Source organism: Hyaena hyaena, unplaced genomic scaffold (assembly GCF_003009895.1).
Source record: "Hyaena hyaena isolate Hyena2069 unplaced genomic scaffold, ASM300989v1 scaffold_239, whole genome shotgun sequence".
Lineage (NCBI taxonomy): Eukaryota > Metazoa > Chordata > Mammalia > Carnivora > Hyaenidae > Hyaena > Hyaena hyaena.
The window spans coordinates 138,208-155,105 of NW_024080871.1; the positions used below are offsets into that span (position 1 = coordinate 138,208).

Below are 16,898 nucleotides of genomic sequence, written 5' to 3' on the forward strand. Positions count from 1 at the left end.
ACCTAAATGTAAGGCCTGAAACCATAAAGATCCTAGAAGAGTGCACAGTCAGTAATTTCTCTGACATTGGCCATAGCAACATTATTCTAGATGATAAGACTCCAAAGGCAAAAGAAACAAAAGCAAAAATAAGCTGTTGGGACTATTTAAAAATAAAAAAGCTTCAGCACAGTGAAGGAAACAATCAACAAAACAAAAAGACAGCCAACTGAATGGAAGAAGATATTTGCAAATGACATATTCAATAGGTGATTAATATCCAAAATATATTAAAAACTCATACAACTCAACACCAAAAAAATAAACAATTCTAATTACAAAATGGGAAGAGGACCTGAATAGAAATTTTTCCAAAGAGGACATAGAAATGGCCACCATAAACATGGAAAGATGTTCAACGTGACTCATCACTCATGCAAATCAAAACCACAATAAGTTATCACCTCATGCCTGTTAGAATGGCTAAAATAAAGAAGACAGAAAGCAAATGTTGGGAAGGATGTGAAGAAAAAGATAACCTTTTGCACTATTCGTGGAAATGTAAATTGGCATAGCCACTGTGGAAAATAGTATGGATGTTTCTCATAAAAATTAAAAATAGAATACAGTAAAACCTTAGTTTGAGAGCATAATTGGTTCCAGAAATATTCTTATAATCTAAAGCACTTGTATATCAGAGAATTTACCCATAAGAAATAATGGTAACTCAAATGATTCATTCAACAAAGCCAAAAAGTATTAATATAAAATGATTACAATACTGTATGATAGTACAAAATAATAAAGAAAATACAAAATAAAAAGCAGAATGAACAAATTAACCTGCACTTACCTTTGAAAACCTGTGTGGCTAGTGTGAGGGAGAAAAGAGAGAGGAGGGTTATTGTGTAGGATGACTTTCACTATCACTCATGGAATCACTGCTATCTATTGGCTCAATGGAATTTTTTTCTGCATGGGGGCCATCATATACACTAGCATGGATACTGACTACAGTATAGTATTAATAAACTTTTGTCATATATTGTACTGAGTGTAACTGGCATAAAGGAGCAGAGGAAAGTCTATATTTGCAGGCAGCCTGACCTAGAATGAAGCAAAACATTCCTAAGCTTACTCTTGTATGAAAACAGAAAGGACTGTCCATAGGTGCTTTGAAGTGAAAAAAATTCTAGTGCCAGTTGTGGGCTCCTTCCAATGTTCTGAAAATATCACTGATTGCTGCTAAACGCTGTGGCCTGAGACTGAGCATCTGAGCGTGGGATACGATTACCCATAATCCCACAGTGAGAAATAGAGAGAAATTGGCTCAGTTGTGATCATGTGACATTTGGTGTATGTACTGCTGACATTATAAGACATCACTCATTTAAAATATATTAAAAAATATTTACTTGTCTTCCGGAACGCTCGCAGAACAAGTTACTTGAAATCCAAGATTTTACAATACTGTACAATCCAATAATTCCATATCCTTGATATATTCCTTTGCACCAAATTGTTCTCCTGGACCTTGGTCTGAACTTGCCCTGGACTATCTTATTCACTCCAATCCATCTATATTCCATTTTAATAGTACATCTTTATCTCCAGAGCCCACATTTTTATTCAGTTGCAGCCTCACAGAACCAAAAAACTAAAACACATGTGTTCCTAGATGGTCCATAAACACCTCAAACTCAACATTTAGAACTGAATTCATGGGCTTGATTTTTTCATTGAAATCTGTAATTTTCTAATAATTACTCTGATAAAGATTTATTTTAATTTAATATCTGTATTCTCTATTAGGCTTTAAGCCCCATATGTATTCTATATTTATGGATTTATTTCCCAATAGATCTCCAAATACTGGGATATAGTAAGTCTTCAAAAAGACTGGCTACTGGAATGTTACCTAAATTAAAAACCTGGTTTTGTCATGCTCCACGTTAAAATGCCTATGGTTTTCCATTTAAAGGAAAAATCCATATAATCCAATAAGGCATGATTTGATTTCTTTCCTTTCCCAGCTTCATCCCTCCTCTTTATTTCAAACCTGTCCTTTATACCTGAGCCATATACTGCAGTTTTTATTTTTTAAATACATGAAGTTACCTACGCTAACTCTCAATATCAACTTACTTATGACTCCTTTAATCTCCTAGTATTCAGTTCCGTATTTTTCTGGACTCATTTCAAACTGACCTTTTCCAAAAATCCTAACAGACCCATACCCAGGTGAAACTACTGAGTTCCACTGAGGTTGTGATCCTATTGTCCTTAGAATGCCACACTGCATTATAGCACCAGCCCTCTTCTATATGCACACATATATACACATAAATATACATGTATGCATAGGGACATTTTCAGATATATATTTATGTATAAAAATTGGTTTCAGTCTATATCTATCCCTATGCCTATACCATACATATATCTATACAGAGTGCCTAACTTGTACAAGTTTTTAAGGGGAAAGTAGGTGTAAGTAGGGTTTGTGCTTCTTAAAAGCACATAAAAGAGACACTTCAATGTCAAGAAACCTCACTTGAATGTTCTAAAAAAAATCCAAAACAATATAAATAAAAATTAATAATTTATATTTAATAAAATAAATTTAATAATTTAATTAAAGAGTGAAGAAAGTTTCTTTGTCAGTGATTGGATTTAAAAATAACAAGGTCAAGTGCACTTGGATGGCTCAGTTGGTTAAGCATCCAACTTCCGCTCAGGTCACGACCTCATGGTTCATGAGTTTGAGCCCTGCATCGGGCTCTGAGCTAGCTGTCAGACATGTGGAGGCGTGTCTTCGGATTCTGTGTCTCCCTTTCTCTCTGACCCTCCCCTGCTCATGCTGTCTCTATCTCTCCCTCAAAAATAAATAAAATATTTAAAAAAATAACAAGGTCATATATAACTTTTGAATTCAAGTCATTGTTAAACTACATTAACAATTAGCTGTTTCCAAGAATTTAAATTACACTGAGTGCGATTATCAATACAAATTCTGTATATAAAATTATATTATGCTGATTAACATATACACTTTTTCAGAAATGGGGCTTCAAAACAGAAAAAGTAATATCTGCTATTAGGTTGCAGCTTTTTTTCTTCAATTTTTCATAACTGTTGTTCTACTTAAGGCCATCTATCTTTTCTAAAAAGGAGCTGATTTTCTTTGCTTATAATTAGTCTACTATCATTCAGTAGGCTGTCACAAAGCAAACATGGAAATTTACAGGTCAAGCTTTGTCTCTGAAGATATAAATAATGAAAATGCTGGTAACATACAAAAGAACAAGAAATATGGGAAGGAAAAGTAATGACCATGTATATATAAATGCCATTATTATATAGTTAGGTCTATATTATCAAAAAAGCACAATTCTAAAGTGAATGAAATTTTACAGAGAAGATGAAAACAAATGAACTAAGGAATTTCGGCCAGTTTATTGTTCGTTTCAGGTAAGAGGTGACATACCTATATTTTTTACATCAATGTTTAGGACCAACGTAAAAGCAGAAATATGACAGAATTATATTTAATTTTGGTTACTTTAGTTCCCACTATTTTTTTGCCTCCTTTATTTTTCTCACACTGCTTCCTTCATGTGTTCATTCTGTCAAGTTGTATTAGTTAAAATCTTATCTATTTATCCAAGCACTACCACAAATGCCTCTTTCCTTGTATTAGCCTATAAGCATTATTACAGTGTTTATCTCATTCTAATTTAATGTCTGAGAATATCTGCTCAGCACTAATTATGTGGATGTACTCTCTCAGTACTTTTTCAGTGCTCTTAGTAGACATTCTGCTTCATGTTTTCCCCAATACTCTCATTTAATTGTTCAGAACTTAAAGACAGGGACCACACTGATTCACTTAAGAATATTCTATGTGTTGTATTATGCTAAGCAAAGTAAGTCAGTCAGAGAAAGACAAATACCATATGATTTCACTCATATGTGTAATTTAAGAAGCAACCAGACGAACATATGGGAAGGGGAAACAAAGAAAAAAAAAGAGATAGGGAAACAAACCATAAGAGACTCATAATGATAGAGAACAAACTGAGTGTTGATAGAGGGAGGTAGGTGGGGTATGGGCTTGATAGTGATGGGTACTAAGGAGGGCACTTGTTATGAGCATTGAGTGTTGTATGTAAGGGATGAATCTCTGAATTCTACTCCTGAAACTAATATTGCACTGTAAATTAAGTAACTATAAATTAAATAAAAATTAAAAACAATAAACAAATTAATTAAAAATAAAATAATACTCTATGTACTCTTTTAATGGTTGTTTGTTTATTTATTTATTTATTTATTTATTTATTTATTTATTTTGAGTGAGAGAGACCAGGGGAAGGGAAGAGAGAAGGGAGACACAGATTTCAAAGCAAGTTCCAGGCTCTGCGCTGTCAGTACAGAGCCTGATGCGGGGCTCGAACTCACAAACAATGAGATCATGACCTGAGCCAGAGTTGGAAGCTTAACCAACCGAGCCACCTAGGTGCCCCTCTATATACTTTTGATCTAAGTTCAATATATATCTGCTCAAAATTATGACTTCTGTTTCTTCTCTATTTCCCTCAGAGAAATACAAGAATGTATAAATCATGGCTAAGGAGTTTTACAGGAATCTTACAAACATAAGCAAGTACTTTGTGACCCTGCATCACATAGAGAAATAGATTCATAGATAGCTTAAGGAAATCACAGAAGGATTTTCTTTTTCTAGCTCATTTAAAATTAGGAATCAGAAAAAAACATGTCCTTAAAAGCTCTTAGTAGAATTTTCATTATTTAAGTAGAAACAAAACAATCTGATCACATAAATTTAAGTTAGCTATGATATACCAAAAGGTAATCTGTTCTCCATGTCAAATATCTTGAATCTGTTAAAGGGTCTGTTGCCAACCAGTTATATGGCCTTAGGCATGAAGCTTAGTCTTTTTTCCACATCAGCATCTTTATCTGAAGTGAAGATAGTGAATTCAAAGATCTCTAAATTCCCTTAAAGCTATAAAAGATCACTTTCTTATTATTACTCTGAGTTATAAAACCATTCCTCTATTATTAAAATTATATCTCTATTTTTTCAACCTTTAGTGTCTCTGTAGTTAGATTCATACAATCTTTTCTATACAACGTATGTTATGGCATATTTATTTTTAAAGAAATGCATCAGTTTCATTGAGCTAGTGAATATTATTCTCACGAGGTATGAAGGAAAAAGAAAAAGACACACAACTTTTCCTATTCTCTGCTGAAGCTCATCAAGGCTGAATGAGAAAAATAGCTGGGCATTTACATAATTAATTTCCTTTATTACTTAAGTTGTTCTAATCAATTACTTTAGAATAACAGTCCTTTTGTGCATCTCACTTTTAGGCTACAGCTTCATTAACATTAAATTCTAAACTTTGATTTTTTTAAAAGCATGATGCAGAACCAATTGGTGCAGTTGCCCATTATGAAATATTAGTGAAGACATGGGACCTAAATAAGGTAGCAAAATGAACCTGTCTTTCTGCCTTTTGCATCATAAGAATTTGCAGCATGGAAACGATTTAGAAAAAATATGGAGAAATGTTTGCATTAATTTATCTTAAATTCTTTTTTTAATGTTTTTTATTTTTGAGAGAAAAACAGAATCCAAAGCAGGCTCCAGAATCTGAGCTGTCAGCACTGAAACCTACGCGGGCCTGGAATTTACAAACTGCAAGATCATGACCTGAGCTGACACCAGACAATTAACCCACTAAGCCACCCAGGCACCCCTATCACCAAATCTTTGTCTCTTCTTTCTTTTGATTGAGACTTTGAAACACCCATTCTCTAGTTTTACAGTTTTCTCATTTTGTGAGCCATAAGATCTGATCTATGGCTCATAAAATGAGAAGATACACTAATATTGATAATTTGATTTGCTAGAAAAAGTGTAAGATCTTTTCTTAACTACATATTTTTAGAGAAAGCTGAATAAATGATGGAAGTCTCTTATAGCCAAGATCTCCCCTAAAATACAAAAAAATTGTTTAGAAATAAATAAGGCATTAACACTGTTCTTCAATGTATGTAAAGAAAAGAAAAATACACACACATAAGCACAGTTAAGGATCTACGGTAGATCCGGGAGGATAAAGTTACTAATCAACTCCGTTATTGCCTATGATATTAATTTATTGCTTACAGTAATGAATAAAATAAAGCTTTTTTCTCCGTTTTTGATTCAGCAACTAAGCCACTTGGTTTATAGTATGTCTGCATATCCAGTCCTCTCATTTTTTTTTATTACATCTTAAACTGTACCAGTACTCTTTTCTGGGACATCTTCTAAAAATCATGTGTATACTCAAATATAAAATGAAGAAGTATTTTCAGAGATATTAGTTGATTATATCTAGTAGTGAAGCAGAAAAAAATTATACTCCACCCAGTGTAGTCTGAAAAAGTTCCCCTAAGAATTCTAAGATTCTGGAAATCCATTTGATCTGTGAGATTCATAGAACAGAACAGTCACAGATGTGTACCCAAAATCCTGGAGCTCTGCCTTTTCATAATAACCAAGTGACTTTGAGAAAGTAATAGAAATATTTTGTTTTTAGATTTTACAGATAGATAAATAGATATTCAAATTTGGACTTTTCATCTTATTATTATCTTTACTATAAGCATTTGAAATATTTCTGTTGTACGGGGTGCCTGGGTGGATCAGTCGGTTAAGCGTCTGATTTGGCTCAGGTTCGTGGGTTCGAGCCCTGTGTTGGGCTCTGTGCTGACAGCTAGCTCAGAGCCTGGAGCCTGTTTCAGACTCTGTGTCTCCCTCTCTCTCTGACCTTGTCCTGCTGATGCTGCCTCTATCTCTCTCTCAAAAATAAATAAAACATTAAAAAATTTAAAAAAATAAAATATTTCTGTTGTTACTAACAGTATTTAATTGTCATTTGGCATTCTAAATATGCATTGATATAATAATTGCAACTAATTTTATTCATCACCAATGATATATTATTAAATTTTATATATATTAATTTGTTTAAAACTCAGAGTAAACCTGAGGGTATGGTATTATTATTACCATTTACTGATAAGCAAAATTAATATTAAAAATAATCAAATATCTTATTCAAGATTTGGCCCTTGAGGTTTCTTATTGCTTTCATTCTCAAATTTTAATTTTTGTTGCCATAAATCAGTCAAAAATCATTTCTAGCGAAGAAAATAACCAGAATAGGGACACCTGGGTGGCTCAGTCCGTTAAGCATCCAACTTTGGCTCAGGTCATGATCTCACAGTTCGTGGCTTCAGGCCCCACGTCAGGTTCTATCCTGACAGCTCAGAGCCTGGAGCCTGCTTCAGATTCTGTGTCTCCCTCTCTCTCTGCTCTTTCCCCACTTGTGCGCTCTCTCTCTCTTTCTCTCTCTCAAAAATAAATAAACATTAAAAATTTTTAAATATAACCAGAGTAAAAATGCAAGCATATCAGCACTTTTGCTGCTCAGAACAATGAATTATTAAAGATGTGCAGAGAACCACAAAACCCTTTAAAAATCTAATATGTGAAGTTATTCACATCCTACTTTCTATGTAGTAGTGTGACAACTTCAGAAAAACAGTAAAAAAAATCACTAACATGATAATCAGACACAGTAAGAATAGCAGTTGAAAAGGTTAGGTCACCATAAAATGTCCAAATCACATCATAACCTCACATTTTCACTTCTGAATTATCTTTTCCCAGCAGGGTAGAAATAGAGATTCAAACTGAATAACCTTTCATCCAACAGTATTGCTGTGCAAGAGAGAAGGCTTAAGTAACTTAATTTTTCTCACAAAACCTGATGTTGATATTTGGCAGCTTCTAATCTGGCTGGGTGCCCTGACATGAATTGCAGATTCTCTGTGCTCCTTTTGAGATGAGTTTGAGGAGGATAAAAGCAGATGCAGACAAACACAGATGGAGCCCAGAAGCCAAATAGCATGAGTCTCCTCACTACAGCACGAGTAGATTTGGCAGCCTCACACTGTTTTAAGGAGGAAAGGTAATTTTCTATAAAGTAATTAGATAGTCGCTTAACTCAAACAAACCATTGTGGTGATTGTATTTTGTTTTCGTAACTTCAGGAAATGTACTTTGGATGCAAGTTAAAATTAAACAGTTGTTTTTGGTTGTTACTGGCTTTGATTATCATTTTTTTAAGACAATAATGAAATTGTAGGTTTGAAAGTGATATTTAAATTGGAACATATCCTAACTGATCTCCACAATCAAAGTCAATATTGACCTTTACAAATAGATACAACAAAATGAAAGGCTGACGTTGCCTGGTGTGGCAATTTTAAGTCTTATTTCCAAGTTCCTTGATTTTCTGATTATTGCTCCAAACTTCTTAGGGTTGCTTTATTTATCCTTAATCCTCTATTACAGAGCTGGAGGTTCTCATGCCTGTTCCTGCATGCCTTTTCATTAAGTTTTCCACAATGGTGGTTCTCTATTTTCTTGTTACTTCTTGGGGATGATGAGGGACATTTGATTTTCATTTCCATTGGAAGGGTCTCAATTAGTTTTCCTTCTGACCCCTCAACGCCACTTTACTCATTCTGCCTTGGGTAAGGGGGTGACTAACTAAATTTGTATAACTTTTCTTATGCATCTAATATTAATTGATTCTAAAAAGTTTATGCTTTACAAGGTCCTATCAATCCCTGGGATATTTGCAGTTTTAGGCAGTTAATTTCAGAGATCTTAAACTTTGATATACTCTTTAGACATTCTAAAACACAAAACAAAACAAAAAAATTAAGAAACTGATTAAGGCTATCCATGTGTACAGGATATATGGCATTAGGCCTCAGATTTTAGTTTGTATAGAAGGTATTTTAAACCTTGAAGAGACTTATGTTTATCCAGGTAATACTTTTACAGTTAGGCTTATCTATCTATCTATCTATCTATCTATCATCTATCTATCTATCTATTCATTTATATTTTTTTATACTTCTGAGGCCTATGTAAGATGGTCAGGCCAGTTCTCTGGTGACTATAGGGACTTTAGCAAAGGCATCACCTTAAAAAAAAGTGTCTAGACTTCAGAATAAGTGCTGGACATCTACAGGCTTGGCAAAGTTGCTTGGGCCTCAGAGAAAGCTTACAAGGGACTACTTGGCGTGCTGTAGTGTTCTGCAAGACAGGGCTTAACAGCCAGCAGAACCCCATGATTGGGGTCTGATAAATAAAGGGTAGTTGTTGGGGTTTAGCAAGCAAGAGGCATGGAGATTCCACAGCTACTTTCTGTAAAGGCCAGATTGCTTGTGATCCTGCAAGCATACAGGCATGTTATAGTTGGATCAGGTGGCTTCGGCATGCATGCTTTCACTGCTTACTTCACAAGTTCAGCATAGTTGAAGCAAGAGAAACTTTGATCTATAAAGATATTTTAAAATCTGATTTACAGAATATTTGGTACTTTTATATCATGTGCCCGCTAAATTTTATGTACATTTCACAGCACTAGAGAGGTTCTAGCTTTAAAATGTAAATGTAAAGCCTGTATATGTAGGGCTAGATTAATAGCCCTCAATTTTTTTTTTTTTTTTTGTTATAGTCCTCGTGAAGAAGGAAATCACAAACAAGGCCTACCCTGGGCTTCCTAGCCAGTGCAAAGAACCACAGAGAAACTCAAGTTGGTTCTAAACTGGTTAACTTCATATAAGAAAGAAACCTCTTGAGGAGGCAAATTTCTTAAGTGTAAACAATTCCATAAGAGCAACAGAAGAAGTTTTCCAGAAGAAGAGTTTTCCAGAAGAAATAGTCATTGTGGTGCATGATTGAAAATGTCCACTTACAAGGCAGTTTAAATACTGGGTTCCTAGCTAGAGACCAAATGAATTGAGAACTGCATGTCAAAAACCAGAGACTCAAAGGGTTAATAGAAATTAGAAAATTGTGCAAAATTGTGATGTAGGAGGGCCAAAGTCAATCAGCTGATGGTTGATATCTTCCAATTTTTTTTCAAAACTTAAGAAGAGGGGTGCCTGGCTGGCTCAGTCAGTTGGGCGTCCGACTTCTGCTCAGGTAATGATCTCGCAGTTCGTGGGTTCGAGCCCCGCGTCGGGCTCTGTGCTGACAGCTAGCTCAGAGCCTAGAGACTGTCTCGGATTCTGTGTCTCCCTGTCTCTCTGACCCTCCCCTTCTCATGCTGTTTAAAAAAAAAAAAAACAGAAAAAAAAACGTAAGGAGAGAAGGACACATTTATTAGTTTGCTAGGGCTGCCATTGCCAAGCACCTCTGACTGGGCGGCTTCTTAGAGTCCGGGAAGCTAGAAGTTTGAGATTAAGGTGTCAAGGTTCATCTCTTCTGAGGCTTGGAGAGGTAGCCTTTTCTCTTTGTCTGCAGATTGTCTTCTTTCTGTGCCATCTTATATCCATATTTCCTTTTCTTATAAGGACACAGTCATACTGGGGTAGGACCCACACAATGACTTCATTTTAACTTTATTGGCTCTTTACAAGCTTATCTCCAAATATATTCACATTTTGAAGTACTGGAAGTTAGGAATTTAATATACATATTTGGAGCAATTCAGACCTAACAAAGCTTACTGGGAATGGTTCCTCAAACCCCAATGATGCCATGTTTATCATACTTCATTCCCACTTGTCCTTTGTTTTACTTGTGCTAGTTTTCCAATACTGGGGGCTTGAATCACTTGTGAAACACAGAATTTAAGATTTAGGAACAATTTAAAATTTTAGGACTTCACCCTTATCTCCTCAAGTCCTTCTGGACTTGTGGTCCTGAACATCCCTGAGGCTGTTGATCTTTAGATGGCCTGAGTTTATTTCAGATAAGAGTCATTTAGGCTGATATTTAGAGCGGAGACAACTCACTGTCAAGACATGATTTACAAGATGATAGAACTGGAAAGTCACAGAGCCAGGGCCAGACTGTGCTAGTTTAAATATTTTTATGCAATCAACATGTGCTAAGTCTTCAACTGAAAAAGTACATAAAATAAGTCATATTAATTATAAAATGATGCTGGATGATTCCTGAGCAGCTGTGAGAAGTTTCCTGAGGACATGATTTTGAATCTTTACTATACGCTGTTTTACTAGTCAGTCTGCAATTATATGAACATTGTTATACTACTATATAAAACATGACACTAATCAACAGGTGAAAATAAATAAAAAGTCTGAAACTAGATAATACATCTAAAAATCAATAAACAGATGTTTATAAAAAGCCTGAAAGCTTGGAAATATTCTAAAATGATGTTGTTATTAAATATGGCATTTGTTTTCCATTAATTCTGTATCTTCTTCTAATAAAGAGCTAAGAAGTCATTTTCTTTGCCACGCTTTTTCCTATTTGTTTAAATCATACCAAATGCAAGACAACCTTGAAATTTATGATTTAACTGATATATATATGTTACATGTTACATATATTTATATATATATGTTACATGTTCCTTATCCATTCATCTATGAATGTGACTCTTGGCCAGCTTCCACAGTTTAACAGTTGTAAATAACTGCAACAAACGTAGGGGTGCACGTATCCCTTTGAATTAGTGTTTTTGGATTTTGAAAGTAAGTACCGAGTACTGCAATGTCTGAACCATAGAGTTGTTCTATTTTTAACTTCTTGAGGAGCCTCCATACTGTTTTCTACAATAGCTACACCAGTTTGCATTCCTACCAACAATGCAGGAAGGTTCCTTTTTCTCCACATCCTCACCAACATTGGTTGTTTCTTGTGTCTTTGATTTTAGTCATTCTGACAGGTGTGAGGTAATACCTCATTGTGTTTTGATTTGCATTTGCCTGATGAGTGATGCTGAGCATCTTGTCGTGTGTCTGCTGTCCATCTGTATGCCTTCTCTGGAGAACTGTCTGTTCATGACTTCTGTCCATTTTTTAAAACTTTATTCATTTTTGAGACAGAGAGAGAGAGGGAGAGAGAGAGCACGAGTGGAGGAGAGGCAGAGAGAGGGAGAAAGAGAGAATCCCAAGCAGGCTCCCACTGTTAGCACAGAGTCTGACGTGGGGCTCGAACTCACAAAACCATGAGATCATGACCTGAGCCAAAACTAAGAGTTGGATGCTTAACAGACTAAGTCACCCAGGCGCCTCTGCCCATTTTTTAACTGGATTATCTGTTTTTTGGGAGCATTGAGTTTTATCAGTTCTTTATATATTTTGGATAATAGCCTTTCATCAGAGGTTATTTGCAAATATCTTCTACCATTCAATAGGTTGCCTTTTAGTTTTGCTGATTGTTTTCTTCACTGTGCAAAACTTTTTATTTTGTGGTAGTCACAACAGTTTCTTTTTGCTTTTATTACCCCTGCTTCAGGATACAGATCTAGAAAAACATTGCTATTGTCTATGTCAGATATTATTGCCTGTGCTGTCTTCAAGGATTGTTATGGTTCCCATTCTTACATTTAGGACTTTAATCCATTTTGAGTTTAATTTTAAGTACAGGGAAAGAAAGTGGTTCAGTTTCATCCTTTTGTATGTGGCTGTCAGTTTTCCTAACAGCATTTGTTGAAGAGACTGTTTTTTTCCCATTGTATATCAATTTATCCTTTGTCGAAGATTGAGTATACAGTTGTGGGTTTATTTCTGGGCTTTCTGTATATTCCATTGAACTATGTATCTATTTTTATGCCTAATTTACTATACAGCATTTTAAAAAGTTGATCCTATTTTTAAGATTTCCTTGGCTTTTTCTGACTCTTTGTATTTCAACAGAAATATTAGAATCAACCATTCATTTTATACACACACACCTACACAAACTCCCGTGATTATTTTTCCAGGGAGTCCATGGAACACACAAATCAATTTGAACAAACTTAATATCTTTCCAGTATTGAATCTTTCAATCATAAACATGGTTTATTCTTCCTTTTATTTATATCTCAATAATTTCTCTCAATAATTTTTATACTTTTATATTTAGAGGTCTTGAATAGATTTATTTCTAGGAGTTTTGTTTTTCTTGCCAATGTAAATTATATATAATTACAAAATCCATTTTCCAATTGTTTCTTGGCTAAATATACATAAATAACACTGATTTTTAGATTGACCTTATATCCAGTTGGTTTGCTAAGTCATAGTTACTTTTAATAGTTTAACTATTTTATTATAAATGTTTGTAATATTATTTGCAAAGAGTGAGAGCTTTTTTTCCCCCTCTCTAATCCTACATACTTTATTTCTTATCTTGCAGCAATAAGGAACTCCAGAACAATGAAAAACCAAAGAGGTGACAATGGGCATACTTATATATTTGTGATCTGTTAGTATTCCATCATCTGGTATGCCTCTGTAGGTTTTTGTGTTTTGCTTTGTTTTGTTTTGTTTTAGATTCATAATTGAATTAAGTAAGCTATTTTCTACTTCTGCTACACTAAGCTGATAGTGCTAATTGTTGGCTTGGTTTGGTTTTTAACTGTACTGGTATTTTGCTTTATCAAATGCTTTTTTCTGAATCTCCTGACATTACTTTTCTCATCTTGATACAAGCTGAGAGTTTTCTTCTTTGTTCTGTTAATGTAGTGAATTACATTAATTGATTTCCCAGTGTTAACTCAATCCCACATTCATGAATTAAACCCAATTTGCTGATAACATATAATGTATCTTATGTATCATTGAACTTAGTGTGTTTATCTTTTGTTCAGGATTTTCTGCAACTGTGTTTATGAGATCTTTAGGCTATAGTTTCTCTTTCTTGTAATATTCTTGTGAGATTTTTATGTTAGGTAATGTCTCAAAACAAAAACTTGTGCATTTTTTCCTGTCATCTGAAAAAATTCACAGATATATTAATAGTATTCCTTTCTTAAACATTTGGAAGAATTCACTGATGAAACCATCTGGGTCTGTAGTTAATTTGAGGAAAAGTTTTAAATTATGAATTCAATTTATTCAATAGATCAGGGCTACAGAGATTTTTTTCTTCCTTCCTAGTTTGCCCTTAAACCTCAAAACTTATTCATTCCAATATAGAATGTCCAGAGTTCTTTGTCTTTTGGAACACTTCCTGAATCTTTAGCTACCATGGTAGCAAAAGCAAAAGAGCAGAAACACTAACATAAAGAAGAAGATAGTGCATAATCACATAAAATACTTGCACAAGTTAATTATAACTATAGATGATCAAATGGATATTTCATTCTCATCAACCTAAAAACAAAGAAATTGAAAACTTTCACATGGATCTTCTTAATTTTATATTAACTCTCATTCCATGACATTATGTTTTACTATTTTTGTTAAATACAGAGTTATGAATGTGTGAGGAAAAATCTTTTTTTTTTTTCAACCTTGTTAAACAGATAAAATGTAAAAAACTACTAAGAAATCTGGTACAGTGAATAAATTGGAAAATCTTAATCAGATGTGAGTGATTTTTTCTTATACATATTTATATTCAATTTTCAAGTTTATACCTTAAATCAAGTATATATAAGTATAAATAGTTAAAATATGACATGTATGTAAATGCACACATTTTAATATACCATCAAAAGTTTACATCTTAAAAAATATATTCCTTTGCTTTATATTCTAGCAGTGAACATACTTTGGGTCACATAAAACTTATCTTAGATAAGATCAATAGAATTAAAATATTGCTAGTGCTATTTCTTTGGTATGAAATATAAATTTATTGATCACTAAGTATTCAGCAGTGATCCTAAAATCATTTAAAATACTTTCACCTTTGATTGTATCGTGTTTCCTAATATTTGTCAATTCTAGGATAAAATAAAGTTACCTTGCTAATAACAAGCTCAATGTTTGAAACTAATTCTAATAGTTTACATCAAACCAAGGACTAAATACATGCTCATTTAATAATACAGAAAAACATTAAATATAACCTTACATTTTATTTTACATTTTTCCTAAACCACTTTACAAAGAAAAAAAAAATCCAAACACTAAATATAGCGCCCATGACATCATTTGTGTCAACACTATATGACATCACTATTGGTGACATAAAGCGTTGCCTAGTTGTTTTCTAGTATTAAAATGAATCAAGCTTACTGGGAATTCAGAGACTACAGAAATGTAAGTGTGAATGCCTGTTTAAATATTTGATAATACAACTAAATATCTAAGTAAGTATGATAAAATTAAACTGTATAACATATTTGAAGAATGTTTTATAGTTCTTACAAAGCCAGAAATGTTTTTATAAACACATGGTATTTTTCTACATCAATAACAGGTAATGTAAATAATGGATAGATTAGAGGAAGGTTAATAGTTTAGTAGAAGCAGTTTAACTCAGAGCCTAATTTAACACAAAACAATTCAATGAATTAACCTTGATCAACATGTAACCTAGAATTATTAATTTGTAATTTACATGTGTTGAGATTTAAACTTTGTTATATCAACAATAGTTAAGGTACTGAATTGTCTTCATATTTCAACTGTTTTTCTGCAGTCAGCCAGACTGAGCCTTGTTAGATCCCTGCTATATTGTACAAGTCAACACAACAGCCAATTCCATATGAACAAACTCACAACAAATTTAGGACCGCTTTTGTTGTAAAAATCATTGGTCACCTTTGGTGGAACCCAGAACACTTGGAGTGTATATATGATTGCTCAGATAAAACATTAAGAAACAATGGCTGTCTCTCGATCAAAGTGGATAAATAGAGGTAAGATATTGCAATTTTTTTCCTCTTTTATCTCTTGCACCCAAGATCAAAATAAACTAAAACATGAGCCTCATGAGGTGGAAAAAAATCTTCAGAGAGACAATAAGGTGTCCAGGGATGAGAACAAGGCTCTTAGAAGAGAAAATAAGTCCCTTTGGGGAGAAAATAAAGCTCTTCGGCAAGAAAACAAAGCCTTCCGAATGGACAACCAGTTGATCCGGGAGGTGAATCAATCAGTGAGACAGCAAAACCAGGTCCTATGGAAGTTTCAAAATGTGATTTTGGAGAGCCAAAAACCATCAGAGGATGAAACAAACGCTTTGAACACAGAAAGAAAGTCTTATTGGCAACAGAATCGAGCCCTGGAGGCTCAGATCAAGGCTCTCAGAGAACAGGAGAAAGCCTTCCAGAATGAGGCGAAAGCTCTTCAGGAAGAAATAAGGTCTCTTCATGAGGAGATCAAGGCGCTGCAACATCAGGAGAGAGCAATCAAGATGGAGGAACAAGCCCTGATGAAAGAAGGAATAGCACTAGAAATGGAAGAACAGGCTCTGTGGAAGGAGGAGCAGGCCCTACGTGAGGAGAACAAGGCTCTTCGAGAAGAAAACGGTGCACTTCAAGAGGAGGAAAAAGCCCTTCTGGAAGAGGCAAAGGTCCTTGAGGAGTGGAATAAGATTCTTCAGGGAGAAGACAGCAAACACGCTTGCTGGGAAAGTGCACAATAAAACAGAGCAGGAGAATTGTGACTTGAAGACATAACCAACAAACCATGAAGACCACTGACATTCCAGTAAAAATAAAACTTTTGAAGGTGAAATAATATTGTTAGGATTGAAGTCAAATCTGGAAATTTACAGTGCTTGGTATCTCGTCCTGGAAAGTAAATAAGGTTCTGAGAAGTTAAAAAAAGAAAGGAAATGGTACTTCTAGGTTTACTTAAATTTGACATTACTATTGGAGGCATATATTATTCTACGGTGCAGAGATGTATTGCTCCAAATGTGACACCGAATGGGCAAAGGGTTTCCCCTTTATGTTCAAAAACACTAGATGAATATTGTAAGAAATTAACAGAATGGGAAATATTTGTCTCAAAACTTGCTCTTAGAATTACGAATATAGTGAAATATAAAGTTTTGCATACCTCATTCATAAGTAGTATAGAAGAATATCCTGCCTCTTTATTCTTATTTCAGTGAACTA

The 16,898-nt window shown here is 34.1% G+C and overlaps 1 protein-coding gene across 3 annotated transcripts; it reads left to right on the top strand.

Annotated features, from left to right (window-relative positions):
- Positions 1–14,344: 14,344 nt before the first annotated feature.
- On the top strand, positions 14,345–16,515 carry LOC120239856 (coiled-coil domain-containing protein 70-like). 3 transcript variants are annotated; one of them, XM_039244390.1, is made up of 2 exons: positions 14,345–14,415; positions 15,476–16,515. In XM_039244390.1, exon 2 carries the CDS (start codon positions 15,662–15,664, stop codon positions 16,418–16,420), a length of 759 nt encoding a protein of 252 aa, XP_039100321.1. In that variant the 5' UTR covers positions 14,345–14,415; positions 15,476–15,661; the 3' UTR covers positions 16,421–16,515. The 3 variants fall into 3 exon arrangements, with proteins under 3 accessions (XP_039100321.1, XP_039100320.1, XP_039100322.1); XM_039244389.1 differs by lacking the exon at positions 14,345–14,415 and adding an exon at positions 15,053–15,093; XM_039244391.1 differs by lacking the exon at positions 14,345–14,415 and adding an exon at positions 15,116–15,143.
- The last annotated feature ends 383 nt before the right edge of the window (positions 16,516–16,898 follow it).